The following is a 24,248-nucleotide window of genomic DNA, read 5'->3' as shown; positions in this document are numbered from 1 at the left end:
TGATCTTCCTAGGCGGTATGACTCAGTGAATATCCTGCAACAAGCTGCTCTGCTTGTCGTGCTTAGTATCCAGAACGCATTTAAAAGTTTCCGCTCTTAAATTGGCAGCAGCTATATTTAGAATTTAGAATATATCCAAAACCAGTTTCTTTGTATTAAAATGTCTACTTAAAAAAAAAAAAATTAAAACCCCATACCCATGCCCTTCATGCAACTGCAACAACCTTTCAGAGTGTCTCCGGTGGGACGTATTCACAACATTTATTATCGTCCAATCAGACATTTTTGACGTCAAAAAGCTTTTAGGATTATTTTTTTTAACATATGCGCGTCGGTCTGTGTGGATTGATTTAAAGTTGTTTTTTTTTTTCTGTTATCTGCGAGGCTTAGAGCCGGCGTAGCGCAATCAATATCATAAAGGTAAAGCGAGTTTGACCAAACCTTTATTAAATTTTATTCCATCTACTGGCGTGTGCACTTCCTCTCCTGCAGCACTCTGCTGCTTTACGCCTGTCACTCCTCATTGATACCATGTCAGCAGGGAAAGCACCTGAGCCACGCGCACGCACGCACACACACACACACACACACACACACACACACACACACACACGTGCACACACACACGCACGCACACACAGGCGAACACGCCAAATTCTGACAATATGAAAGTATATCTTTTAAACAACCAGATGACGGAAAGCAGTGCACATCACTCTCCTTAAGCAGGCGTACGTACGCACCACTAAATTAGTCTGCGGTGATTCACATTTCTAGGAACCCAAATCCATAACCACAGTTTGGCTTAATTGACCCAGGACGTTTTAACGCCTGGTAATTTATGCTCTGTGAGTCGCTGGAGAATGGGGCTTTCTCAGAGATTGCACGGAAGAGAAGAAAAGAGAGAGGGAGGTCTCATCACACACACACACACACACACACACACACACACACACACACACACACACACATACACACACTCTGCTAAATTTATGTTGTATCCACGAGTGATTTTCAAATAAGGCTGCTGTTTCCCATCAGTCCTCTGTGACCACATGCTAAGTGCACACACTATGCACACACTTCCTATGATGTGCTTCCCACTGTAACTACTGCCGCTGCTATGAACATTTGGGGAATATAGGAAAAAATATATACCCCACCGATTCCACACGGTGTGAATAATTCTACACAGCGAGGTCAGACAGTCACAGACTTAAAAGCATATCGCTGTTTTTGTCAAAACTGTCCGGTCGGCTGCACTCAGGGGGTCGGAGACTGTCAATACAGAGAGAGAGAGAGAGAGAGAGAGAGAGAGAGAGAGTGAGAGAGAGAGAGTGAGAAAGAGTGAGAGAGAGTGAGAGTGCTCCATAGTGCTTTGTTTGACCTTGAGAGGGCTTAAGGACCGTGCTTTCTTGGTATTTGCAAATTAAATATTTGGAGTAGGTTTAATGAAGATTCATAATTGAAGACCAATGATTCAAGAGACCGAATGCTGAGGAATGATAATGATCTTTCAAGGTCAAAAAAATTACCCAAAACTAAAATTTTGTATAATATTCCCATACAGTATTTTGATCAAGTGTATTTTGTGTGTTTGCTTTTTTACTTGTTACTATTTGATTGCCTTATATTAATGTAAATCATTTTGAGTTGCATGTTGTATATGAAAGGTGCTATACAGATAAAGGTTATTGTTATTATAATCAGTATCATTGTTTAATAAATTATTTATTTATTATAATAATAATAATAATAATAATTATTATTATTATTATTATTATTATTATTAATAATAATAATAATACATTTGTTGATTTATTGATTTATTGATTGATTTATTTATATTTATTTATTATTATTTTCATCATTTTTAAATTATAGTATATTTAACATATTGGATTGTATATCTACTTTTTGAAAACAAAATTTTGATTCAACATACCTTTGTATTTCAAGGTGAATTTGAGCCAATTGGCCATTGGCAGAAAGTGGTAAAACAGAAATTTTGGACTCTCGGCGGTTGGTTTTATTTACAATGTATTTACACTTTCGAAGGAAAAAAGAAAAAAAAAATGGGAAGGATAGGAAAATCCTTTTTGCATTTCAAAGACAATAAAGAGAATTGTGCGCTAATGACCCAGAACCAAAACCTCAAGAGTGTTTGATATGTAATAGAATCAACAAATACATTTGACAACACGCGTTTCGAGAAAACACTTGAAAGAGACACGTCGTCTCATCTGTCCTGTTGTTCTCAACCACCGAGTTCATACTTCTGGTAATTTCGGTATACTGTTGGAAAGAAAAAGTGGGAATAGAGGCATTGATCAACACTCCCTTTGAAAATATGCTTTGAAGTACTTTGGGTGAAGTTCTTAATCATTGTGTGTGTGTGTGTGTGTGTGTGTGTGTGTGTGGGAGGTGGGGGTCTACATGCGTGTAGGTTTGCTATCTTCTGCGCTTCGTGAAGCTCCGACGCATTTCAAATCCCAGCGTTATTTTTCTTCCCCTCCGTCAAAGTTCGTCCCAAATGCCGACCCGGAGACCAGACGGTATATTCGAAGAGGAATGCGTTTGCTCCGGTGTGTCCGCCTCTTCAAGGTCTATTAGGGACGGGGCGAAATATCGGATGTCCGACCATTAATGGACTATCCGTCACCTGGTCGTCCCTGGAAGGGCCACTTCTCAAGGTGTCTTCCATGTTTTTTCTTGCCCAGTTGGGGGTTAAGGCGAGGGGAACGCCTTTGATTTCTAAGGTCCCTTTGTGTAGACCTGGTAACCTGTTTACTCAGATACCTCCGTGTCTCGAACCAGTTGAGGCGGATTGCGCTACCCTGCTCAATGTGGAAATAACCACTGTGGGCTCTCTAGCTGTGCGACACCAGACACGACCAAAATGCAACAAATATCTGTGAGGGAGAGGGAGTGAGGGCCGAACGAAAACAAAATATCTTCATTGCAAAGTGAAAGTCCTTGTTCCGATTTATCCACTCGTGCAGCCGCCATGTCTTGAGTTGGTATGAGTTGAGTTAGTTTCTATTCTTCAGTGATTCTTCCTTCTCAGGTCACTCACTCCTTCTTCTCCTTCTTGAGTGAGAAACTTCCCTGTTTTACAAAAACTGGTTAGTGATGTGTATGAATTGAGTTGGCCGAGTACTGATCACTCAGCACTCTGCCCAACTTCTGCCTGTTTTTGAAGGGGCGCTGTCCGTGGTGCTGATCCCTGACCTCTGTGGAGAGCCTTGGTGACCTGTGGGCTCCACAGACCACGTAGGCCTCTTTTTTACTTATTCTTTTAAAATCTTCTTTAAAACAGTAAACCACTCATTTTATCTATTTACGTATTTATTATTATTTAAATATTTGTATATTTTTCCTCCTTGGGTCATGTAATGGGTCACACTTGCATTTAAAGCTGCCCACTTGTGATCGTATCGTATTAAAATTACATTTCACTGCATATATGTATGAAAGTATGTATATGTATGTGACAAATAAAAATCTTGAATCTTGAATCTTGAATCACCTGAGACGCATTTTAATGCCAGGTGTGAACAGGGCCTCTGGGAAATGTAAAGCTTGTGAAGCACTTGGAGACTGTTTTGTGATTGAGGGCTGAATTTAGAAACTAGACTTAACGTGAAGTAATAATAATATGATTATGATTATGATGTTTTTTTTTGTGTAAAGGCTTACCCATAATGTTTGAGTTTATTTCTCCTTTACAGATTGTTTTGTCTTTTCTTTGTGCTTGTTGCGTGAATCTCCTCTTACTTTCTTTGTTGTTTTTTGTTTCATTATTATATTAAAACATATCCTGAACTCTGTATATTATGTATTGTCCCATCTCACAAGGTGTACAGTGGTACTACACTTTTTGGCAATTACTGTTTATCCTTTGCACAGTTGGGTTAATGTCATTGCACAGCATGGATGCGGCACACACACACACACACACACACACACACACACACACACACACACACACACACACACACGCACACACACACACACACACACACACGCACACACACACGCACAAACACACACACACACACACACACACACACACGCACACACACACGCACAAACACACACACACACACACACACACACACACACACACACACACACACACACACACACACACACACACGCACACACACACACCTGGAATTGCAGTCAAGTAGGGACAGTGTCCATTGTTTTTGTTGTGTGTGTGTAAATTCATAGTGGTATCTTTTCAACCAATAGAACATTGCTGATATCCTAACATTATACATTTTATCATATTAAAATAATAATAATATTTTTCTAAGATTCAAAAAGCTGACTTTGCATTTTATCATATTGAAATGTACAGATGTATCAAATTGAAATAGTTGGAGGAAAAATACTTTCTATCAGAGTTTACAACGTTGTCACCGACTTTACGAATCAGGTAAAGTTCCGCACACTATAACCTAGCCCATGCCACACACGCACATTTATTTCCCCACACTCCAAATGCAGAAAGAAAACATCCCAGCTACGTTGGTGGTGTAGATCTAATTAAAAGATGGTGAAAGCAAAAAACCCCAGAGCAGACAGAAACAAACACCCGGGCCCTCGCATATTTATTTCTCCTCCGAGCAACTGGAGAGAGTGGGAATAGCTGAAGGATATACTGTATATTGCAATACCAGACTTTGTGGAGTTCAACATACTCAATATACTTTATAGACCAATATACTTAAGTTGAGTAGACACCGAATCATGTCACTGTAAAAAATGTTATCTTGACGATGAATATGAAAACAGAAGCCGAGAGGGAAAGGGGGCGATAAAGTTTTTCTTACATTATTATGATTAAACCTGTAAGATTGCCAATGTGGTGGCTCTGCTCTAACTTCAATTACAACTAATTAATTTACTTACAAACATATAAATATGCTGCAAAGTCAATTTAATTACCTTATAAAAAAAAGGAGATTCTATTTCCCTCCAGTGCAAACCATGTGCATACTACTATACTCAAAGTAATAAGAGCAGAGTGTCTACAGGGATCAGATAGTTAAGATCTTTAAAGGCAAATTTTAACAAAATTTGAGACGTACTGAATTTGAATTTAAGACATTTTACGACTTGAGAACCTCAAATAAAAGTTCATATCATATCATTCGTTCATATCTGTATTCAAGGTGACTCATGGTGTGATCAAAATTCTTTCCGACTTTTCTCTTCACTCTCAAGTGTCTGTTCAAACAACTTCAGTCTGCTACTCACTCCAGGACGTCCCTGTTGAACGGCTTCTTGCTGTTTCCGAGGAACTCCCCGATCATCTGCCGGCTCAGGCCTTTCCTCTGCAGCAGGAAGTGGGCCACGCCGATCGGCGTGTCTGGTATGAAGCCTCGCGAGATCAGGAACTGCAGACCCTTGTCTGGGTTTCTGAGGGACACAAGAAGGACACATTCGAGAGAAGAGGCAAATAAAGGTTGAATGTCACATAAGAATTGAAGTGTAAGTGGCAGGGTCCGCCTTTCCCAGCAATAATGCACTAATTCTCCGCAGCCACAGTGAATTTGGGAAACCGGCGTTGTGAGTCGTGTTCAGTAAACTGTTGATATGGATGATTCACATTCGCAAAAAAGAACAGCAGATATAAAAAGAACATCCCCACCATCCCGAGTGACCAAGAAAAACAACGAATCAATCAATGAGCAGACCGAGCTTAAGAGAAAAGAAGATGACTGCCTTAGAAGCGAAGAAGAGCGTAAACCCTGGATGTTGTAAAAAAAAAGAAAAGTTGCAGTTGGAATTCTGGGAATTCTGGAGTGCATTCCACCCAACACAGATAATTTTACGGATCGCCACTTTAATTCCATAGAATTACGTTATGATAGCTATTATATCAGCAGAGTGCTCTGTGTGTGTGAATGTCTCTTACTGTGAACAACTACAGGGTTTGAGACATTTAACCACAATTAGCTGCAGCGCTGAGGTCCATGCGTCTGCCACAGTGCCCATGGGCAGCTGAGAGTGACAAATGTGCACGACACACTCTCTAATTCACACCAGAACCACAGCAATTACATTTTTATTTTTTATTTTTTTGTAAATGGCCGCAAAGAGAAAACATTAAGGGCCATAAAAACAAACAATAAAAATGATGCATTGCAGGTAATGAGGAAAAGCAGTGGGCTGGCAGCTTATTGTGCGCCGCAGCCCCGGTGTAGGTGGAGGAGCAGGCCGCCTCATCAGTATTCATTCTCCGGCAGAATTATAACGTTCATTAACAGCGACTAAAATGCTCCGCAAACAGCTAAACTCAGAGGATGTTCCCTGGAAGCACAATGGCTGATTTGAAACGCGGCTCTAAATCCCTGTTTATGCTCAGGAACGTTCCATAAAAGCTACACCTTGGGTAGACGCTGTGGGCAACAGTGTTTGGAACTCTGTTAGATTAAAAAGGCACCCGCGGAGTGACGTGCTCATCGGCTGATTTTCAACAGGGATGCGAATTTGTAGAGCAAAAAAGAAGCACCTCCAAATGAACACAGAAAGTTTGTGGTGGGTAATTTCATGGTTCATTGGGGCACACATTCATCTGCCACACTCCATACTTAACAAAGCTTAACAGATTATTAATTTGATGAATCAAAGTGAAACAACAAAATGAAAAGAAACAGCATCCCGTTGCCTATTTCAGATTTATGGTCTTTATGCAGCGGAATTTACTTATTTACGAGCAAGGCAGTGATATCTTCACTATTTATAGTGCGATCCAAAATAGGGGATGGGAAAGTAATGGCGAGGTAAATCTGACAATAATCCATCTCTCTCTCGCTCTCTCTCTCTCTCTCTCTCTCTCTCTCCCTCTCTCTCCCCCTGTCCCACCCTCTGTCGCTCTCTCTTTCTCTCCAGACACCTTTACATAATAGAGAAGTGTGCACCACGGGTAATGGGCTTAGCATGTCGACGGAGGGGGGGGGGGGGGGGTCGGGGCGGATGAAGGGTGGAGGTTGGCCCGGGGCCAGGCGGAGCAGATGTGCGAGCAAGGGAGAGAGCAAGGACAAGAGGGGAGTTGAGTGGTGTGCAGGGATGCGGCGCTGCCAGCTCCCCAGAGTGCGTCGGCGGCGAGTCTCAACATGTTCATCAGCCAGCGTGGCGCCCTGAACCCTCTGCCAAGTGGAAATTGGCAGTTATCGGTCGTTCAGTCATATCGGTCATTGTTGTTACACAAACAACAGAAGGGGTGACACTTCGAAATGAGTGGCAGTAATCAACGGGGGGGAAGGGGGGGGGGGGGCATCGCGGTCGCCGACTTGAACATCATTAAAAATCTGTTGGCGAGATCTCAAACACGCAATATATGCCAGGACTACCGTAGAAGTGTTCTGCAAGGGACGGACGGGGTGGGGAAATACAAAAAACAAAGAATTGAAAGACCCTGCGCCGCACACAGGAAGTGTTTGCAAGTTGCCAAAAGAGGTTTTGACCTCCTCACTTGTGACTTACAAAGTCATACACACGGAAGCGCGCAAAGAGAGCCCACACTCCCCTTTTGTACGCACGCAGACTCCGGTCTCTGGGCTCATCGTAAATATGACCCGCGTCGATATCCTCTTCTCGTTTTATGTCCTCTTCTTCGCTCCGATCCATTTGAAACGGACGGGCGTTTCAAGAGACCCTCTCGCCGACGCCTCCCAGTCAGCGCTCCACGTCGAGCCCAATCCTCCGTTTTTTTTTAGTTTTTTTTTTACTACTAAACAGTGATAGATTGATGGCGGGTTATCGCCCGGTGCATTTGTCAGTGCAGGGCAGAAGCCCGAGCTGCGGTCGCGGTAAGCGATCCGGCTTCCCTGCTCATTACTCCGACACGGAGCCGCTGCGGCGTGGCGCACCTCTCGGCTTTTTCGCTGAGAGGGAGATTGACGGTGAGATTCCGCAGAGAGGCTGTTTCTTCCTGATACAGCTTTTATCTTTTTACAGCAGGTAGGGTAGGAGAGCGGAGGATTGGGGGAAAAGGGCATCGGGCGTTGGGTATGAGAACTGTGATGATGAAAATATCTTTCCTCTGAGTATTGCAAAGTATATTGATATGATTTTTGATATGGAGGCGGAGAAAGAACACTAGAGCAACATATCTGGAGCAGGGGTTCCCAATCCTTTCTCCTCAGAGACCCCCTAAATGAAGGCTGATTCAGTCTGAGACCCCCTATTTATAAGACTTATAAGACGGTCAGCGAGCATTTTTGCCAGAATTAGTTGTATTTTCATGAAAGAGAGATTTTTAGGGGGTACAATACATTATAGAATTAAGAATCTTTATTTTTCACATGACACACCGGACTACAACACATGCATATATATATATATACACACACACACACACACACACACACATGCTTTTTGGGTAGTGGCCAGTGAAATGTGGCCTCTGCATTTCATCCATCCTGGCTTTGTTCTTCCCCCAGGGAGGCAGCCAGGAGCAGTGGGCAGCATTCGTCGACGTGCCCTGGTACTAAGTTTCCATCGCTGGTCAGACGATGGTGATGTGTGCATGTTTTTGAGGGGGGTCCTTACTGATGGTAGGTGGAGGAAACCCCATATGAGTACGGGGAGAACATGCAAACTCCACACAGAAAGGCTCCTATTTGGGAGATAACCCACCGGAGCACGGTGCCGACAGCCCCCTAGGCGAGAATCGAAACCCAGGACCTTCTTGCAATGCACTGCGCCACTGTGCCACGAATAACATGTATAACATGTAGTCATGGATGTTTTAAGAATATATTGAAGTAACTCCCACAGGGATTTTTGAGCCAATATTTGACTATTATGGAAACATTACCCCCAACGTCTATGGGGGGTCTGGTGCCCCAGTTTGGGAACCACTGCTCTTAGTGGCCATGGGACTAGTCTTGCGGTGTCTATTGTCTTAAATAGACAAGGTGACATGGTTCCACAGCTGCAGCTCACACACACGCACAGAATCACAGACCACTGATAAATTATGTTTTGTGACAAATTATATGTGTTGGAGAGAACTATTTTGCCCACCTGCACAGACCTGTCTATCTCATAAGGACCTATATCCTCCTTTACTCTCCATCCTCTCATCCTCTCGAGTTAACTAACGTTCCTTCTTCCTACAGAAGGTGCAGCCGTGATGCGAAAAAATGATGCTTTGAGCACTACCGACGAAATGCACTTATTGTAAGTCGCTTTTGGATAAAAGCCAATATAATGTAATGTAATGTACAGTGTAATACATGAGAGAGACTGGAACACAAAGGCCCTCGCTGCCTCTGAGGCTCGGTGTCCCGTCCTCCCCAGTGGCTTCACCGGTTCCCTGTCAAAATTGCGCTGGCAGCTCGCTCTGGGTAGAGCCACTGTCCTTGACTCCTTGACTCCTCTCCACTCTTAACATAATGGAATAATTTCTATTCCAGCCACGCTCCTGAAAACCTCATCCAATGCGCTCTCTCTCTCTCCTTCTCCCTTTCTCTCTCTCTGTCCCCCCCACCCTCTCTCTCTCTCTATTCCTCTCTCTCTCTACGTATGTCTATGGTCCTCTATCTTTAATATCCCTTACTTTTCTCATGGCTTTCCCATTCAATTACTCCCGCCCCAAGCCCCCACCACCCTTTTTATTCCATGCAGACCACCTGCTGCCCCATCTACACACACAGACATACACACACACACACACACACACACACACACACACACACACACACACACACACACACACACACACACACACACACACACACACACACACACACACACACACACACACACACACACACCCATGCACACACATAGGCATACACATTTTGCAGACAAATAACTTTTAAGTTAATATATTTATTTTCACTGCCTCTCCCTTCTCCTTCTGCTGGACGGGTTCTATACACGGTAAATCACCTGCCAAATCACACACACACACACACACACACACACACACACACACACACACACACAAAAACAGAAATCCAAACTACATAATTGTGTGTGTGTGTGCCTGTGTGCGTGTGTGCGTGTGTGCGTGCGTGTGTGTGTGCGTGTGTGTGTGTGATCAAAGAAAGTAATACCCTTGTATTCCCCAGAGCAAGCCCTGTTTAAGATGCAAGGAATACAACACTGGTATTAGGTGGATATGAACTGGTGGAACTAATAAGCCTCAACCTAACTTCCCTCTCTCTCTCTCTCTCTCTCTCTCTCTCCCGCTCTCCCTGTCTTTCTACCTCCTTGTAGCCAATTTATTAAAAGTCAGCTTATCTTTCAAGGTGGGCGATCAGCGGGAGGAGAAAAAGACTGCCATTTTCTTTTTTTGAGAACCTATCTATAAAGTCAAAGTTTTAATCACAAGTGCAGGGAGGATGGAGGATGGAACTACAGTACTATCCTACACTCACACAAAGATTTTGAGGCTATATACGGCTCTAAGTGTTCAATGCTGCACGGCGGATTGAATTTCCCTGGCCTCTAGGTTAAACTATGGGACACCACGACCACAGAAGAAAGGTTGACCGATTATCTGCCGCTCCTGTATTCATCATTTTACTGCCATCGCCATTTTGACGGGAAAAGGTCCCCTGAGACAGGTGCGCCGTCCGGCTCATTGTTCAGCTGGCAGAGTTATTGGATCGGACGCAACGCGGACAATGACGGGTAAATAACCGGTCAGCACTGTCCTCCGTTTGTCGCTGTAGGAGAGACGGGGGGAAGGTCACGGAAGTTCAGCGAAGAATCTTCCTGCTTTTTGCAAGGCAAGATATGCGTCCGAAAGTTAATGGACTTCTTCTATAGTTAGAACAAAATGCATTCTAAATCTACAAAACCCACTTGGCAACCACTCACTCGCACTCTCAGACGCACACCTTGAGATGACAGCTGGCGGCGGTTAGATTTTAAAGTCCAAGCAATTTTTTTCCGTATGCAAATGCTCTCTGACTAAGCAAACAGTTGTTGGTGGTGCCCAACACGGTGCCACGCTTTTTGTGCTCATAGTCACGAAAGTTAATGCACTGAATCATGTCCCGGTGCCCGATTAGCCAACTTTTTCCGTGCTACACAGAACTGAACGTATACCAATGCATTTAAATTGGGAGATTTTCAATTTTGTTATGCATCTTTTACTTTGTCGTAGAACAAAACAAACACATTTTTGGAAAGGTCTCGCCTTGTGGGCTAGTAAGCTTGAGAGATTTCAGTGGATGCTAAACTGAGATATTTACCTTTGAACCCTGACCAGAAGGCACATTTGACGCCCTATATCTCAGTAATCAAAAGAGCTCACAAAATTAGAACAACTGTTTTAGACAGCTCTGGAAATGTACTTTTAGAGGGTTGGTAAGGTCAGTAGGGGGTGCCATTTAAAATGGCTTTACATACAGTATAATTCAGGGCTTTACAAATTACAAATGTAAATTCTGACAACGCAGATATAATCCTCGACCAAATTAACCCCTAGTAACACATGCATGTTGATTTTCATCCATACCTTCTTTTCCTTTTTAGGTTTTTTAAAATACAACTACATTAACCATTAGGCCATTGCATCAAGATGCAAAACAAATTGGCACAGAATTGTAGTAGGTTGTAGTTGGCTAGGTTCAGGGTTATGGTTTGAAATGTTCATAAATAATTGCTAAATATTATGTATTGTTTATAATAATTGATCTTTGCCCCTGTAGAGGCCACAAGTCTGTATGATATGAACTTTGTTTTAAGAGAAACATGATTTATTTGTGATGTCATGAAAAAGTTCTACACCCACAATCCTAAAGTGTAAAAGCGACGATTCTGATTGGTGGAGCTCACTGTTACCATGGAAATGTTTACCGCATTGGCTGATGGCTACTTTACAATTTTCAGAAAGGCGCTCATGCAAGCTATACGTACAGTACATCATAAATAAATGCTGATATTTACATCCACTTAAATTGTTTCTATTAATCAAATTCATACTGAGGCTATGACCCTATATCCCGACCCCAACATTCAATAGATTCATTTTCATGACTATGAGCACGAAAAAGTGAATCCGTGTAAGTTACTGCAATATATAATGATATCATAGCAGAATGTTATGATACCCAACAGAGCATCACGTACTTTCTTCACCTCAAGATATTTGGGAAAGCAATTAAAATGTATACATTTAAATTGCCGACTGGGACAAACCATAAAACCAAGACGAAAAATATACAATTATTATTATTTTATTACAATTATACAGAATTAATACAAATTTAACTCATAAATTGCATTGTGAATGGTTGCCATATTCTTTGAATTGATCCTCTAATGCATTTCAAACTAAGATTGGCTGGAATTGGTTCTGTCTCTAGTCCATCAGTGGCAGAGCTAAACTTTTAATATCTGCGAGTGGGTCCAATTCATGTGTTACCAAATGGGCTGAGCTGGGTGGGTCAGAGGCCTGAGTATGTGCTGGGGGTGAAAAGCTAATTGAGCATATGGTGAATCTCCGGCTCTTAATAATTACTTCCAGGTGTGCTGCTGGCTATCGAGCGCCACTCGGGCAGCCCGGCTGTTCCAGGATGTCCTCACGGGAGAACACAGGGCGTGTAAAAGGTGAAAGTTGGTCACGCATCACATGGACTCTGCCGCGATGTCTCCACCATGGCAACACCACATCTACCTATCCACCACCGCCACGTACCCTTCTCACACCTGTCTGGAGTGTGTCTAGAGGAGATCTTGGCAGTGGCACACTTACCCTGACTTGGCAGAGAGGTTAAGTGAATTCTTGCCCAGCTGCAACCAGAAATAACACAGGCCAGACTTAAAAATAGAGATTCACTCACACTTCTCTCTCATCCGAAACTCAGTTCCTCTCTTCTCCTCTAATTATTGTTGTCCTCCTTTCACAGTCTATATTGTTGTTTCTGAATCCCGACTCCTATGTCCCTACTCCTAATGAAAACCTTCTCTCCCTACCCTTCCCTCCTCTCCCATTTTCCTTTTGAGAAAACAAAGCCACATCAGATGCAGCTAATAAGATATGGGCATATGAGATTTCATTTTCCGTTCTGCTGAGATACAATAAAAACCGACACGTGCTTCTCCAAGTGGGCCTCCAAGCTTTTAAGGTGCAAAGAGCCCCATTAAACTTCAACGATCGCACATGAAGTGAGAGGAAAATAAAGTATAGTTGATTCGGAAGTGTGGCTTCTGGGTGTGTGTGTTGAACTGGGGGTGGTTGTTGGAATGGCCTATTTCCTTAGTGCCGCAAACTCCCCTTTATCTCCCCAACGTCCTTCTAGATACAATGGCTGGCTAACATGTATTGGGCGAAATTATTACAACTTGTGTTGTGTCCTTTGGCTGCTAGTTTCTGAATCACAGCATATTGTTGTTACCTCCTACACAATCTCAACCAAACAGATTAGCACAAACATTCTACGGTTGATTGCAGAGAAAGCGTACGTCCATACTCAACCACACAAGCCACAGCTCCACAGGAAAATGAAAGAAATAGGGAAGAACGGAATGGGTCATGGGAGGCAGCGCGGAAAGACTGGCCACGGCGTACGATCAAGAGAGATTGAGAAAAGACAAGACGAAAAGAGAAAATAAATTAAATACGAAAAAACTAAGTTGAGCCTCGAGCTAATCATCATAAATCGAAATGTCTTCTATATCTAAAGAACCACTCAATTTTCCTGTCACCACAGTACACCAAGGTCATAATAAATAAATCATAGGTTACTTACACATTGAAGAGATTGAGGCCAATGCGGTAGAGGCGTTTTCGCATGACGTCGGTGGACAATGTTGGTGATTTACAGCTGGCGGGGTTCTCGCAGTGGTAGCGCGGCAGGCTGAGGATCATGGCCTGCAACGCCTCCTTGGACGAGGCTTCGGACGCCGATCGCGCCTCTGTAGATGTGCTACTGCTGCTCATCTGCTCTGAGCTGTTGTCTGCTATATCTGAGCCACTTCTATTGGCCTCCAGGGGCTCTGCCACGGGGGAGCTCACCAACGGTGTAGTCTCTGGTGGAGGAGGTGCTTGAGGGATGGCTATGGAAGGTGTTTCAGCTACCACAACAACCTCTGGGACTGGTGGGGCGGCCATCTTGTCAAGCGGGGTCAAGGGTGGTTGGTCATCTTCCCCTAGTTCCTCTTCACTAGGAGGGGGGGCAGGGAAGTCAGCATCTTGACCATCTCCTTCTAGTTCAAATTCTGGGGGCGGTGGCGGTATGGGGGGGTCATTGGGCTCAGCTAGTACCTCTGCGGGAGGAGGGGGAGGTTCTTGTGGAGGCCCAGGTGGTATGGATGTCGAAGTGGAGTTTGTTGATTCAGAAGGAGTTGTGACAGCGGTGGGGGCTCCTTGTTGTTGGACACAGTTGCCAAGAGACACAGACGTGGAGGATTCCATGACAGAAGATGAGACACGGAAGTTTTGGCTGTCAATCTGAACTGTCACATCCCGAAACGCCATCATCAGCTTACTGGCACTCCTCGACAAGTCGCTTGGGTCGACTGGGTTTTGAAGCATTGCTGACTCTGCAAGCCCACCTCCTTCTCCTCCTCCTACTCCAGCAGCTGCCGCTGCCGCAGTGCTGCTGAAGGATTCGGCACTGAATTGGTAGGTGCCACCTTCTTGCAAAGAGCACATGGTCTTCAGGCTCCAGTTGCTTAGTGCGTCGTCAATGGACTTTGCTAGAGACTGGACCTGCTCCGTGAAAGAGTCTTCCAGGTCGGTCAGGGTGCCACCAACGCTGACGGGCAAAGAGGGTGAACGTACCAGCGGGATACCCGCCAGGTTGCAGCCTTCGGCCAGGGCCCGCTCAGCAGAAAAGCCCTCTGCGTTTTGTACGCGAACCTTGCGCAGGGAGATGCGCCGAGGGAGCCGGCTCTCCAGCAGAGAGTTTCGAATCTTCTCAAAGTTCTTGCTGAGCTGGTACTGGCGGAAGGCAGTCTGGATCTTGCAGGCAGCACGGCGGGAGATAAGGGGGCCACCGTACTTTTGCTCTAACATTTCGATCTAGAAAACAGAGGGGAGAAGGGATACAGAGAAGAAAGGCAACATTAGTGGAATCCATTTGTATGCTGGGATGCACTGCACTGATGCTGCTAATTTGTGCTGCTAAACCAAAAATGAAACTTGAAAGTGTAATATGATCATTACACCAGGGAGCATTCAATAAGCAGGCAATCATTTTACAAATTTGCTGTGGCCCTATCAGAAAATATAGTTTTGGCCTAATGGCCTTAATCAGAACATTTAGTGATATGATAATGAAATGGTCAAAGAGAGAACAGTATGCTCATTAAGGTCTGATGTCCTTTGATGTCAGGTTTTCAGTAGCTTCAATTCGTTTATCTTGACAAATATTTTCTATGAGACAATTTTTAATAAAAGTTGGAAGTGGGCCAACACCACAGAACACAAGACAACAGCACAAATAATTGGAAATTACTTTTCCGTTCCGTTCTTGAGATCAATAGCGAAACAGAATTAGCAAATAATTCCATTTTAAATACCTAATCACCCCCAGCGGGTACAATGTCAAATACACAAAGCCAAACTAATCCACAAACACAACAATTAAATGTTGTTCAAATGCAGTAATCATCAATGATATACTATATGTTAATTAAATGCCTATAAGAATCAATGATTGTATCCAAAACAATTTATACAAAAAAAACCCAAATAATAAATAAACTTGAGGACAAGCAAGATAACTGTTGTCAAAAAAAGGGTTCTGTGCGCCTGTGTGAGACTCCCTTCTCTTCTCTTGCGCTTGATCGTTGGTGCTTGGAAGATACTGATATATTAGAATGGAGCGGAGGGAGGGAAAGATAGTGAAAATAAAAGATATTCATTTGAATCAATTGAAAGGAAAATAAATAATAATAAATCATGAAAGGACTTAAGGGGAAGCTCTACAGGACGGTAGTGAGACCAGCCATGTTGTGCGGTTTAGAGGCGGTGGCGCTGACAAAAAGGCAGGTGGCTGAACTGGAGGTGGCAGAGTTGAGGATGTTGAGATTTTCATTGGGAGCGACGAGGACGGACAGGATTAAGAACGAGTACATTAGAGGGACGGCTCAGGTCGGACAGCTTGGTGGAAAAAGTGAGAGAGGCCAGATTGAGATGGTTTGGACACGTGTGTAGGAGAGATGAGCGTTACATTGGGAGAAGGATGCTGAGGATGGAGCTGGCAGGCAAGAGGAAAAGAGGAAGGCCAAAGAGAAGGTTTATGGATGTGGTGAGGGAGGACATGCAGGCGGTTGGTGTAAGGGAGGAAGATGCGCAGAACAGAAGGTATGGGAGCATCCGAAAGAAAAGAAGAAGAAGAAGAAGAAGAAGAAGAACAACAACAACAAGAACAAGAAGGAGAAGAAGAAGAAGAAAAGGACTTAAATGGTAAAAAATAGTAGTCTAGTGTAGTGGCCGAGCGTGAAAGAGTTTGGTAAAAAGCCATATTTTAAAAGGTTAGGAGAACAGTAATGACTGACTTGCTCTCATTTGGGCAAACTGCTCCGTTTCATCTGCAAATGGAACTGTTAATCTCTGAGAATTCTACTGAGATGTCCCCGACTCGACTTTGAATTGTCTGATACTCGGCGAGCCATTCATCTTGCCTGTGAGAAATTGCCCCGATACTGTGGGAAACATAGATATGTAATAGGGCCGTACTCATCTTAGCTCAAACATTAGATGAAACCACTGCTTCCAGCTTCCCCGAGCAATCAACATGTGGAGGTGCCCTCTGCACTTATCTTTTCACGTCACCGCGTGCAAGGGGGACATCTTTTGAATACTTCCCCCTGAGACCGAATCAATTATGATGGTTAGGCTACGTTCCGAACTTAATCAAGGGCGCACAATTGGACAAAAACTACTCGTGATTTTTTTTTTTTTGAAGAATGACACGAATCTGAATAAAACAAATATTTTCTTTCTTTTTTTATGAACATGAAAAGGACATGCACATTGCGAGTATGCTGTGTGGGAATGTATGCAATGAATATTTTGTTATTCTGTTTTAATCCGAACCAAGTACACTAAATAGTCTTCGGTTCCCTCGCCCGGTGTTCTGCTGAGGTTGAGAGGGTGCTACTAGTATAAGGATGATGTGGACTTGAGGAGGAATTCTGTCCGTGTAACATACCCTCCGCCCTGTAAGTTCAAAGACAATCGGGTGAATGGCTTTACAGTGGGATACTGAGGCCATTAGGGATCAAAATGTGACTTCAATTCACTAATCTCCCCTTGCGACGTCTTGGACAAAGTCACCAAGCTCCTTCCTGTGGAGTTTGCCAAAGCAGCACTGATGGGCTGCGATACCTCAAGGGCTTGCAATTTGTGATAAGTGGTTAGTTCAAATCGATGCAGCTCATTGTCATTTAAAGACCTGAATCACATACAAAGCTCTTTTGAGAGGCTGAATAACACTGAGAAAAACCATCTTTTCTATCCCATTTACATTTCACTTCAAATCTGGGAGAATAGGGGGATGCGCTGAGAATATTAAGGCGATTTCTGAATAGGAACCTGTCTTTAAGCTTCTCAATAGGGTACTTTTTTTTTTTTTTTTTTTTTTAACTTCCTGCAGACTGGTCGCGCTCAGCCTGAATGTTCATCACTCCTTAATAAGGGCGGTTCTCTGGCCGCTCCGAGTACACTCTCGCCATGACAAGGTTAGTCTCATCAGCTCGACCGCTCTCCCAGACGGAGCTTGTGATGCTTTAAAGAAAAAAAAACAGCACGGCTTGGTAACGAATTTGACCTCATCCCTCAGAAATTCTCTCACTAAAACAGATTTCAGAGAGAGTGCCACTACACACCGTGTAGCCCTTGGAATTTAGGAATATAAGTAGGTTCCCCCACGGTGTGTCTGGTTTTGATCCGGCTTGTTTTTGCCTCCCGCCTCTGTGTGGGTTTGGGATGCTGAACGAAGCATTTAGGGCATGTCACGGTTTTTTATCTCAGTGTATATCTGACACACTTAGCCAGTTCATTAGAAACACGGACCCCGCGGGGGCCGGCGGTGAGGAGGCGGATCATCCTCGCCACCCTGCTGCGTTTCCTCCTATCGCAAATAGGAGGAAGAATGATTAGCGGAGAACCATTTCTTCGTCCGAAAAGCATGAAGGACACAGGGGTGAAATGTCTAAGACAGAATTTGACGCCAGGCCGGCGTAGATAGATGAGGTTGGTGATGGATTTGGTTTTCGACCGCTACACAACCTCTGGGTGGGCCGTGGGGGGGCGTGTAGGTGCTCGGGGTAGACTTTGAACGCAAACAAAGAACAAACAGAAAACATGGGAATGGGGCACGTTTGAGCCTTTATATTAAAAAAAAAAGACTTCTGGATATTACGGGGGAGGGCTAGATAAAGTAAAGAGGCGGCCAGAGGAACGACTGCTGCAAGTGGCAAAGTTGAAAATTCATCGCTCCAACGCCCTATTATTCACCTGTCACTTCCTCCTCCGATCACTTCACTAGAGTCGACGCAAGAGCGATGGTTCCGGCGACCTGACAGAACAGCGATGACACCTCTCTGTTCCCGCCGAGGACTCGAAATCGGATTGACAGCAAGAGGGGATCAAACCCTGACCGCAAACGACCCCCTTTTTTTGCCGGACAACGCCTCGGAAGGAAAACAATCCAAAATCAGTCTGGAACACAAACAGATATCTGGGGAAGACCTTACCCACTGGTGTCCCTAAATGGTATGGGTATACACAGTACATGTATGACAGAATGATCAGAACAATGAGATGAATGACTGCTTTTTTTTTGTGACTTTATTCCGCGCTCACACCCTTAAACGTGCAGGCCTATCGCGCCGATTTTAAACCACCGATGCTTAGATATTGTGCTGCAAAAATGAGGGGTAAACAGTAAAGCCCTCCTTATTAGCTTTAAACCCCTCTCACAAACAGAGCCCTTTCTACAGCCCAGAAACATCCGCAGGATTAATGACATACACTGTATTATGCAACACCAAAAAATGGGACGCGACCAATGCCGACTGTGAAATGAAAAACCACAAATTCTCAGTGCCGTCGGAACGCACAGAGATGCCGTCTGTCTCGACAATTCCTTTGTATACGGTGGTTATTTACGCCGAGAAGGTCACTGGTTAACACATGACTAATTAGTATCCGTTTTTTTGCGTCTAACCTTTTCACGCGAGAAGCATCTGACCTTAAATACTTTAAGCGCGCACCAGCGAAAGTTCAACTCCAAAAGCAATTACAAAATATGAGAGAGCGAAAAAAAAAGAAAGAAAAGAAAAATGACGGGATCATATTGACACGCGGCTCAAACCGAATGAGCCCCAGGTCGTCAGGAAACAGAGCGCGGGAGAAATCACCACATCTGTTAACCTACGCGCTCCTCTGCGGGCCGGCGGTTTCGAGGGACGCACTCCGACGACATGCCGATCTCACGCGCGCGCTTGAAAAGTTTTGTGGGAAAAGTTTTTGTCTGATGGCGTATTGATTCTTTAGCCGCCCTTTATTCAAGCACGCCGCCGGAGAGCATCGACGGACAACCCTCGTCTGGGTTCGGTCAAATGACTGTACGAGGGAACGCAGACCTTTGGTTAGCATTACAGATGGTCCTACGGCGTCGGGAAGATAATTAGAGTCTCTTTTCGCAATCGGCTCCACGCAGAACTTTTTCCTCTAAAGGAATTTGCAGCAATTAAGGAAGAAAACAGCGTTGAAAGAGACGAACAACTGGGACTTGAGAGTAGGCATTTGCAAATGATCACCAAGCACTGCCTGTACCCACGCTGCTTTAATTCCTTTTTTACCAAATCATCTGGAGGTAAAAGGGGCAAAAATGCTGGAACGTATTTATGCATGTTTGAGTGCAAACGCCTGAGTGAGTGAGTAATTCGTAATGAAGCAGGCAACAAAAACACTCATTAAACTTATATTAAGAGTTCTGCAATTGCCACAGTCAAGAAAAATCTGCACTGATGAACAGGGACAACTTATATGAGGAGTTTAGAAAAGAGCAAAGTCATCTATGAATCAAACCTTATAAATCTCATGCCCCATTGTCCACAGGCCAATTGTATGGATCTCATTTCAAGTTCGTCTGAAATTACATTTGACAACAGCAAAATCAATAGAAGGAAAAATATTGCAGTACAAAGTAAAATAAACACATTAGAATGAGAAGGGCCTAATTTATGGCATTATTTTAAATATAACTCCATTCTAAATGTATGTGAATGAACAAATAATGTATTTCCTTAATGGAAAAAGCAAACCAACGCATAGAAAAAAACAAAAACCAATCAGTTTGATTGGTGTGTCTCACACAGGTTATCACTCTACTGCTCCGGTGTGGTCTTGATCCAATGCAATCAAGGTATCACAGCGGTGATCCAATCACTGTGACATTGATCTATGAGTCCCTTGGAACCTCAGCTGTCAGCCGCAGACTGAAACTTCATTGGGGCCGCATGTCCATACAGACACAAGATCAATTTCACCCCCTGAAATCTGCAGCGAGGGGTGAAGAATGAGTCCTTTAAAGGTAAAAGTCAAAGGGCGAAAAACGGGGAGGTGTGAATTTCGGCAACCCTTCCTACCAAGGGTGGGTCCGACCGATATTATCATCAAAAATTCACGATTTACAGGATACAACGGTAACTGCCAAACTGATGAGGCACCAATATGTACTAAAACTCAACCTTGAAAGAATAAGAACGTGCAGTGATTTTAAACCTATAAATGAAAATGCTATTGCTGAATTGATATAAAATTATTAAAATATTGGTTATGCCTATTTTAATCTCGCCTGACCAATATTGTAACTTCGGATGATGCACTGTTGACTGCCATCTTATGGGCACTATCCGGCGCTCTCTCTGGAGTGGTGGTCTGTGGCAATGTTGTGCAAGGCGTATATTCCTGCACAGAGGGATTCTCACACAAATGGGAATGGAAGGAAGAGAACCTGAGGGGGGAGGGCTCAGGTTGAAAGAAGGATCCACGCAAGTGGAATGAAACCAGAGTTTGGAAAATAGTAGTGAAAATTGACTTATTACAGAGCTGAAGGCCAGAGTATATTGAAGTGTTCACCTCAGTTTCAGACCATAACTTTAAACCATTTCTCGAGAATATCAACCGGCATTATAATTTGTATTGCACAGTATAGTGTTCAAGCCAATACCTTTATTCTCAAAGAATATGCAAATGAAACCTAACTTAGACTTTTATCTACTTATAAGGAAGACCGAGCCCCCTTTTTTTTCTATTCCTTTTATGTTGGAATTAATCAACCAATTGAAAACATTATGCTTCCCCTTAATAGATTTAGAAGATATAAGCCTGCGAAGCACCTCGGGCTCTGGATCGCTCCACACTGAGTCACCAGTGCCAGGTAATCGCCAGAAAATTGCAATTGCTACATAGAGACATCCTTCAACTGTGTCAGCCCTGAGGAATTTGCAAGTCCCAGTTGCACAAAGTCCCACGGCAGCACAATTGGGGAGTGGGAGGCGTCAGCTGGAAACAAAATCAAGCCAAAGGTTTCTACCTTACCTGTTTGAAGATCGGTGCACGGAAGGATGATGATTACATGGTTGATAATGGTAATGGGGAGAGAACCTTTGATTTCCCTGGAGATGGAGATGGTGCGTGACAGTGATGGTTTCTGTGTCCCTAATGGATGAACAGAATGATGATGAGAACACACGTGGAAATGTGGAAATGCATACTTGTACAAAGAACGCCGTCGCAGTTTTTCACTCGTGCACATTTTGTTAGTTACATCAGGTGAAATCCACGATATAAATGGGTTTCGATTTTCATGCAACCATAGTGATATGATATGTAACATATCATATTATACATGCAATAGGGATAATGATAATATATTTAAAATAAAAATTATAAAGCCTTTCTAAAAAAACGTATCATAATATGTAATTATAAAGCACTTATAACAGATCCATTCAGAAGTACATACAATGTGAATTTTACAATGTTTGCAGCGTTTTTAAATTTTGTGTGTGTGTGTGTGTGTGTGTGTGTGTGTGTGTGTGTGTGTGTGTGTGTGTGTGTGTACATATTGCCAAAACAGCATCAAGAAGCCATGAAATTGAAACTCACAATCGGCAGGTAAAATTTAACTCAATAACGCACAGGGGAATGAAGGAATAAGTACTATTTTTTATTACCTCCAAGAAATTCATTCAGTCTGAGGAAGGAACCAAATCGTGTTATGGTGACAGTGATAGTTATGTTGGCGGCAATGGCGATGATGATAGATGATGATGGCGAAACGATGACTAATCCCATTGACAATAAATTAAAAGGGGAAAAAAGAAAAATCTAGATGCAAAAAACCATCTGGTTAATTTGTAGAGGGCTGACATAAAACATCCTCCAACGTCCAACAGTTTTAAAAGCAAAAACACCATTGAAGACCTTGGCCCTCAAAGGCCCCGGGAGAATCAGCTCCATCACAAAGCAAACCAAACTCCAGGCTGGGACCCCTCAAAAAAACAGAAAAGGTCCTCAAGGCCAACGCAAAAACATCAAGGACCACAAAACGTACAGTATACACATAAGCTGGGGAACCCGCCGAACCACCCCCACCCAAAAATACACAACCCCACCCAACATCCAAACACCCCCTTCCCCAAACACAGCCCTACCTGCTTGTTTTTGAGGTCGAGCGAGAGCTCATAGTCGGAGGTGGCGGAGTGCGAGCAGGCCCCGTTGCGCTGCATCCTCATGGGCGAGGCCGTGTGGTGCAGGCTGGCCCGCCTCCCTGCGCCACCCCCCTTCACGCCTCCCCCTTCCTCTTCCTCCCCCTCTTCCTCCAACGCTGGCCCACCGCCATCGCTCCCCTGGGATGGCCGGACCTCCTCTTCTTGCTTCGTCCCCGCTTCCCCCTCCGTCACCTCCACCTCCACTTCCACTTCCACTGCCACTGCCACTGCCACCTCTTGTTCGCCTTCGCCCTCCCTTCCCCCCTTGACGGGCGCCGGTGTCACGGGGCTTTCCGGAGCCGCCGCCTTCTCCTCAGTCTGCGTCTGCTCTTGGGTCTCAAGCGGCAGTTTGGGCAGGGGTTGGAGTTGAGGCTGAGGTTTGGGTTCGGACTGGGGTTGGGGTTGGGGTTGGGGCGGGGGTTGGGGTTCGGGCTGGGGCTGGTCTTGCTGCTGGGGCTCAGACTGAGGCTGCAGCTCCCCCTCTCCTCCCTTCCCATCCTGCCCCAAGGACGAGTCTAGAGGAAGGTCATCGCTGCAGAAAGGAGGAGAAAACTCAGTGAGGTTGAGGTTGCTGCTGCTGCTTCCAGGGTGACCTCTGATCTCTTCTCCAAGGCTGTGTGGGTGAGTGGAGGTCGACCTCGCTGAATGATCTCACTCAGTCTGGCTATACCAACTGTGTGCATGGGGGGCAGAAGGCCGGTGGACCTTTCTCTCTGTTCTAGCTCTATCTATCACAACTGACAGACAATGAGAAGAAGGAAAAAAAAAATATATATATATATACAGCACAAAGTGGCTGGCCAAAGCACAGTGAACAGCAAGAAAAAAATAAGTGAAAAGAAAATATCAAAAGCCATTATAGACCGCAGCAAGAAGTCCACAACAGGAAATGTGAAGAGACATAAAACAATTTAGGACAGCCAAAAGTGATAAACACACACACACACACACACACACACACACACACACACACACACACACACACGCACACACACCACACACTCACGACAGACACACACGCGCACACACACACAGACAGGGGGATTGGCCATGCAGCTAACATAAATATCCCAGTGATTACGAGTTAAGGTACGGTCACACTGCCGGCGTACATGCGCTGCAAAGCGACAGGCTGCAATGCATTTCAAATGGAGCTCGGCTTCATCTAGATGCAAGGGGCGGAGCGACGACTGGCGACGGGCTCACGGCGACAAGCAAAGTTGAGCAGAATTCAACTTTATGCAAATGAGCAGTGCTGGGCGCTCAGCCAATAGGAGAGAAGATACACTCTCTGGCGCTGATCCTTAGGAAATGGAAGCCGGACCACTGGATATTCTTCATGATTACGTAATTTTTTTTTAACTATCGAAAAAAAAAATCCGTTTCTCCAACAAGGGCAATTCTTATTTAAGGGACGTATGGCAAGAGTATCTACGTAATTCCTTCGAGAGATCATTTATTTTGTCAAGTAAACAGCTCCACCAATTTAATTAGAAAAAAAAAGTACACAGAGGGCTGTATATATTGTATAT

At 44.1% G+C, this 24,248-nt stretch overlaps 2 protein-coding genes across 2 annotated transcripts in view; both read right to left on the bottom strand.

Moving 5' to 3' along the window:
* iqsec3a (IQ motif and Sec7 domain ArfGEF 3a) overlaps nt 1–22,821 on the bottom strand; it is a gene marked incomplete at its 3' end in the record, with an annotated part of 56,661 nt that extends 33,840 nt beyond the window's left edge. The window contains exons 1-3 of the mRNA XM_080022155.1: nt 22,660–22,821; nt 13,731–15,004; nt 5,269–5,430 (exon numbers count right to left, since the gene is read on the bottom strand). Coding sequence (XP_079878281.1) covers nt 5,269–5,430; nt 13,731–15,004; nt 22,660–22,740 — 1,517 coding nt within the window. The 5' untranslated portion in view covers nt 22,741–22,821. The remainder of the gene's footprint in view (nt 1–5,268; nt 5,431–13,730; nt 15,005–22,659) is intronic.
* The window catches only part of LOC307246636 (IQ motif and SEC7 domain-containing protein 3-like), a gene marked incomplete at both ends in the record, with an annotated part of 50,481 nt that continues 49,023 nt past the window's right edge, over nt 22,791–24,248 (bottom strand). Inside the window, 2 exons of the mRNA XM_080022622.1 lie at nt 22,791–22,832; nt 22,909–23,248. Of these exons, the coding sequence (XP_079878748.1) occupies nt 22,791–22,832; nt 22,909–23,248 (382 nt within the window). The remainder of the gene's footprint in view (nt 22,833–22,908; nt 23,249–24,248) is intronic.

The sequence above is a fragment of the Zeus faber genome (genome assembly GCF_960531495.2).
Source record: "Zeus faber genome assembly, chromosome: 21".
NCBI classification, from domain to species: domain Eukaryota; kingdom Metazoa; phylum Chordata; class Actinopteri; order Zeiformes; family Zeidae; genus Zeus; species Zeus faber.
The sequence above is the reverse complement of the archived record's forward strand: the minus strand, read 5'-3'. Positions and strand labels throughout refer to the sequence as shown.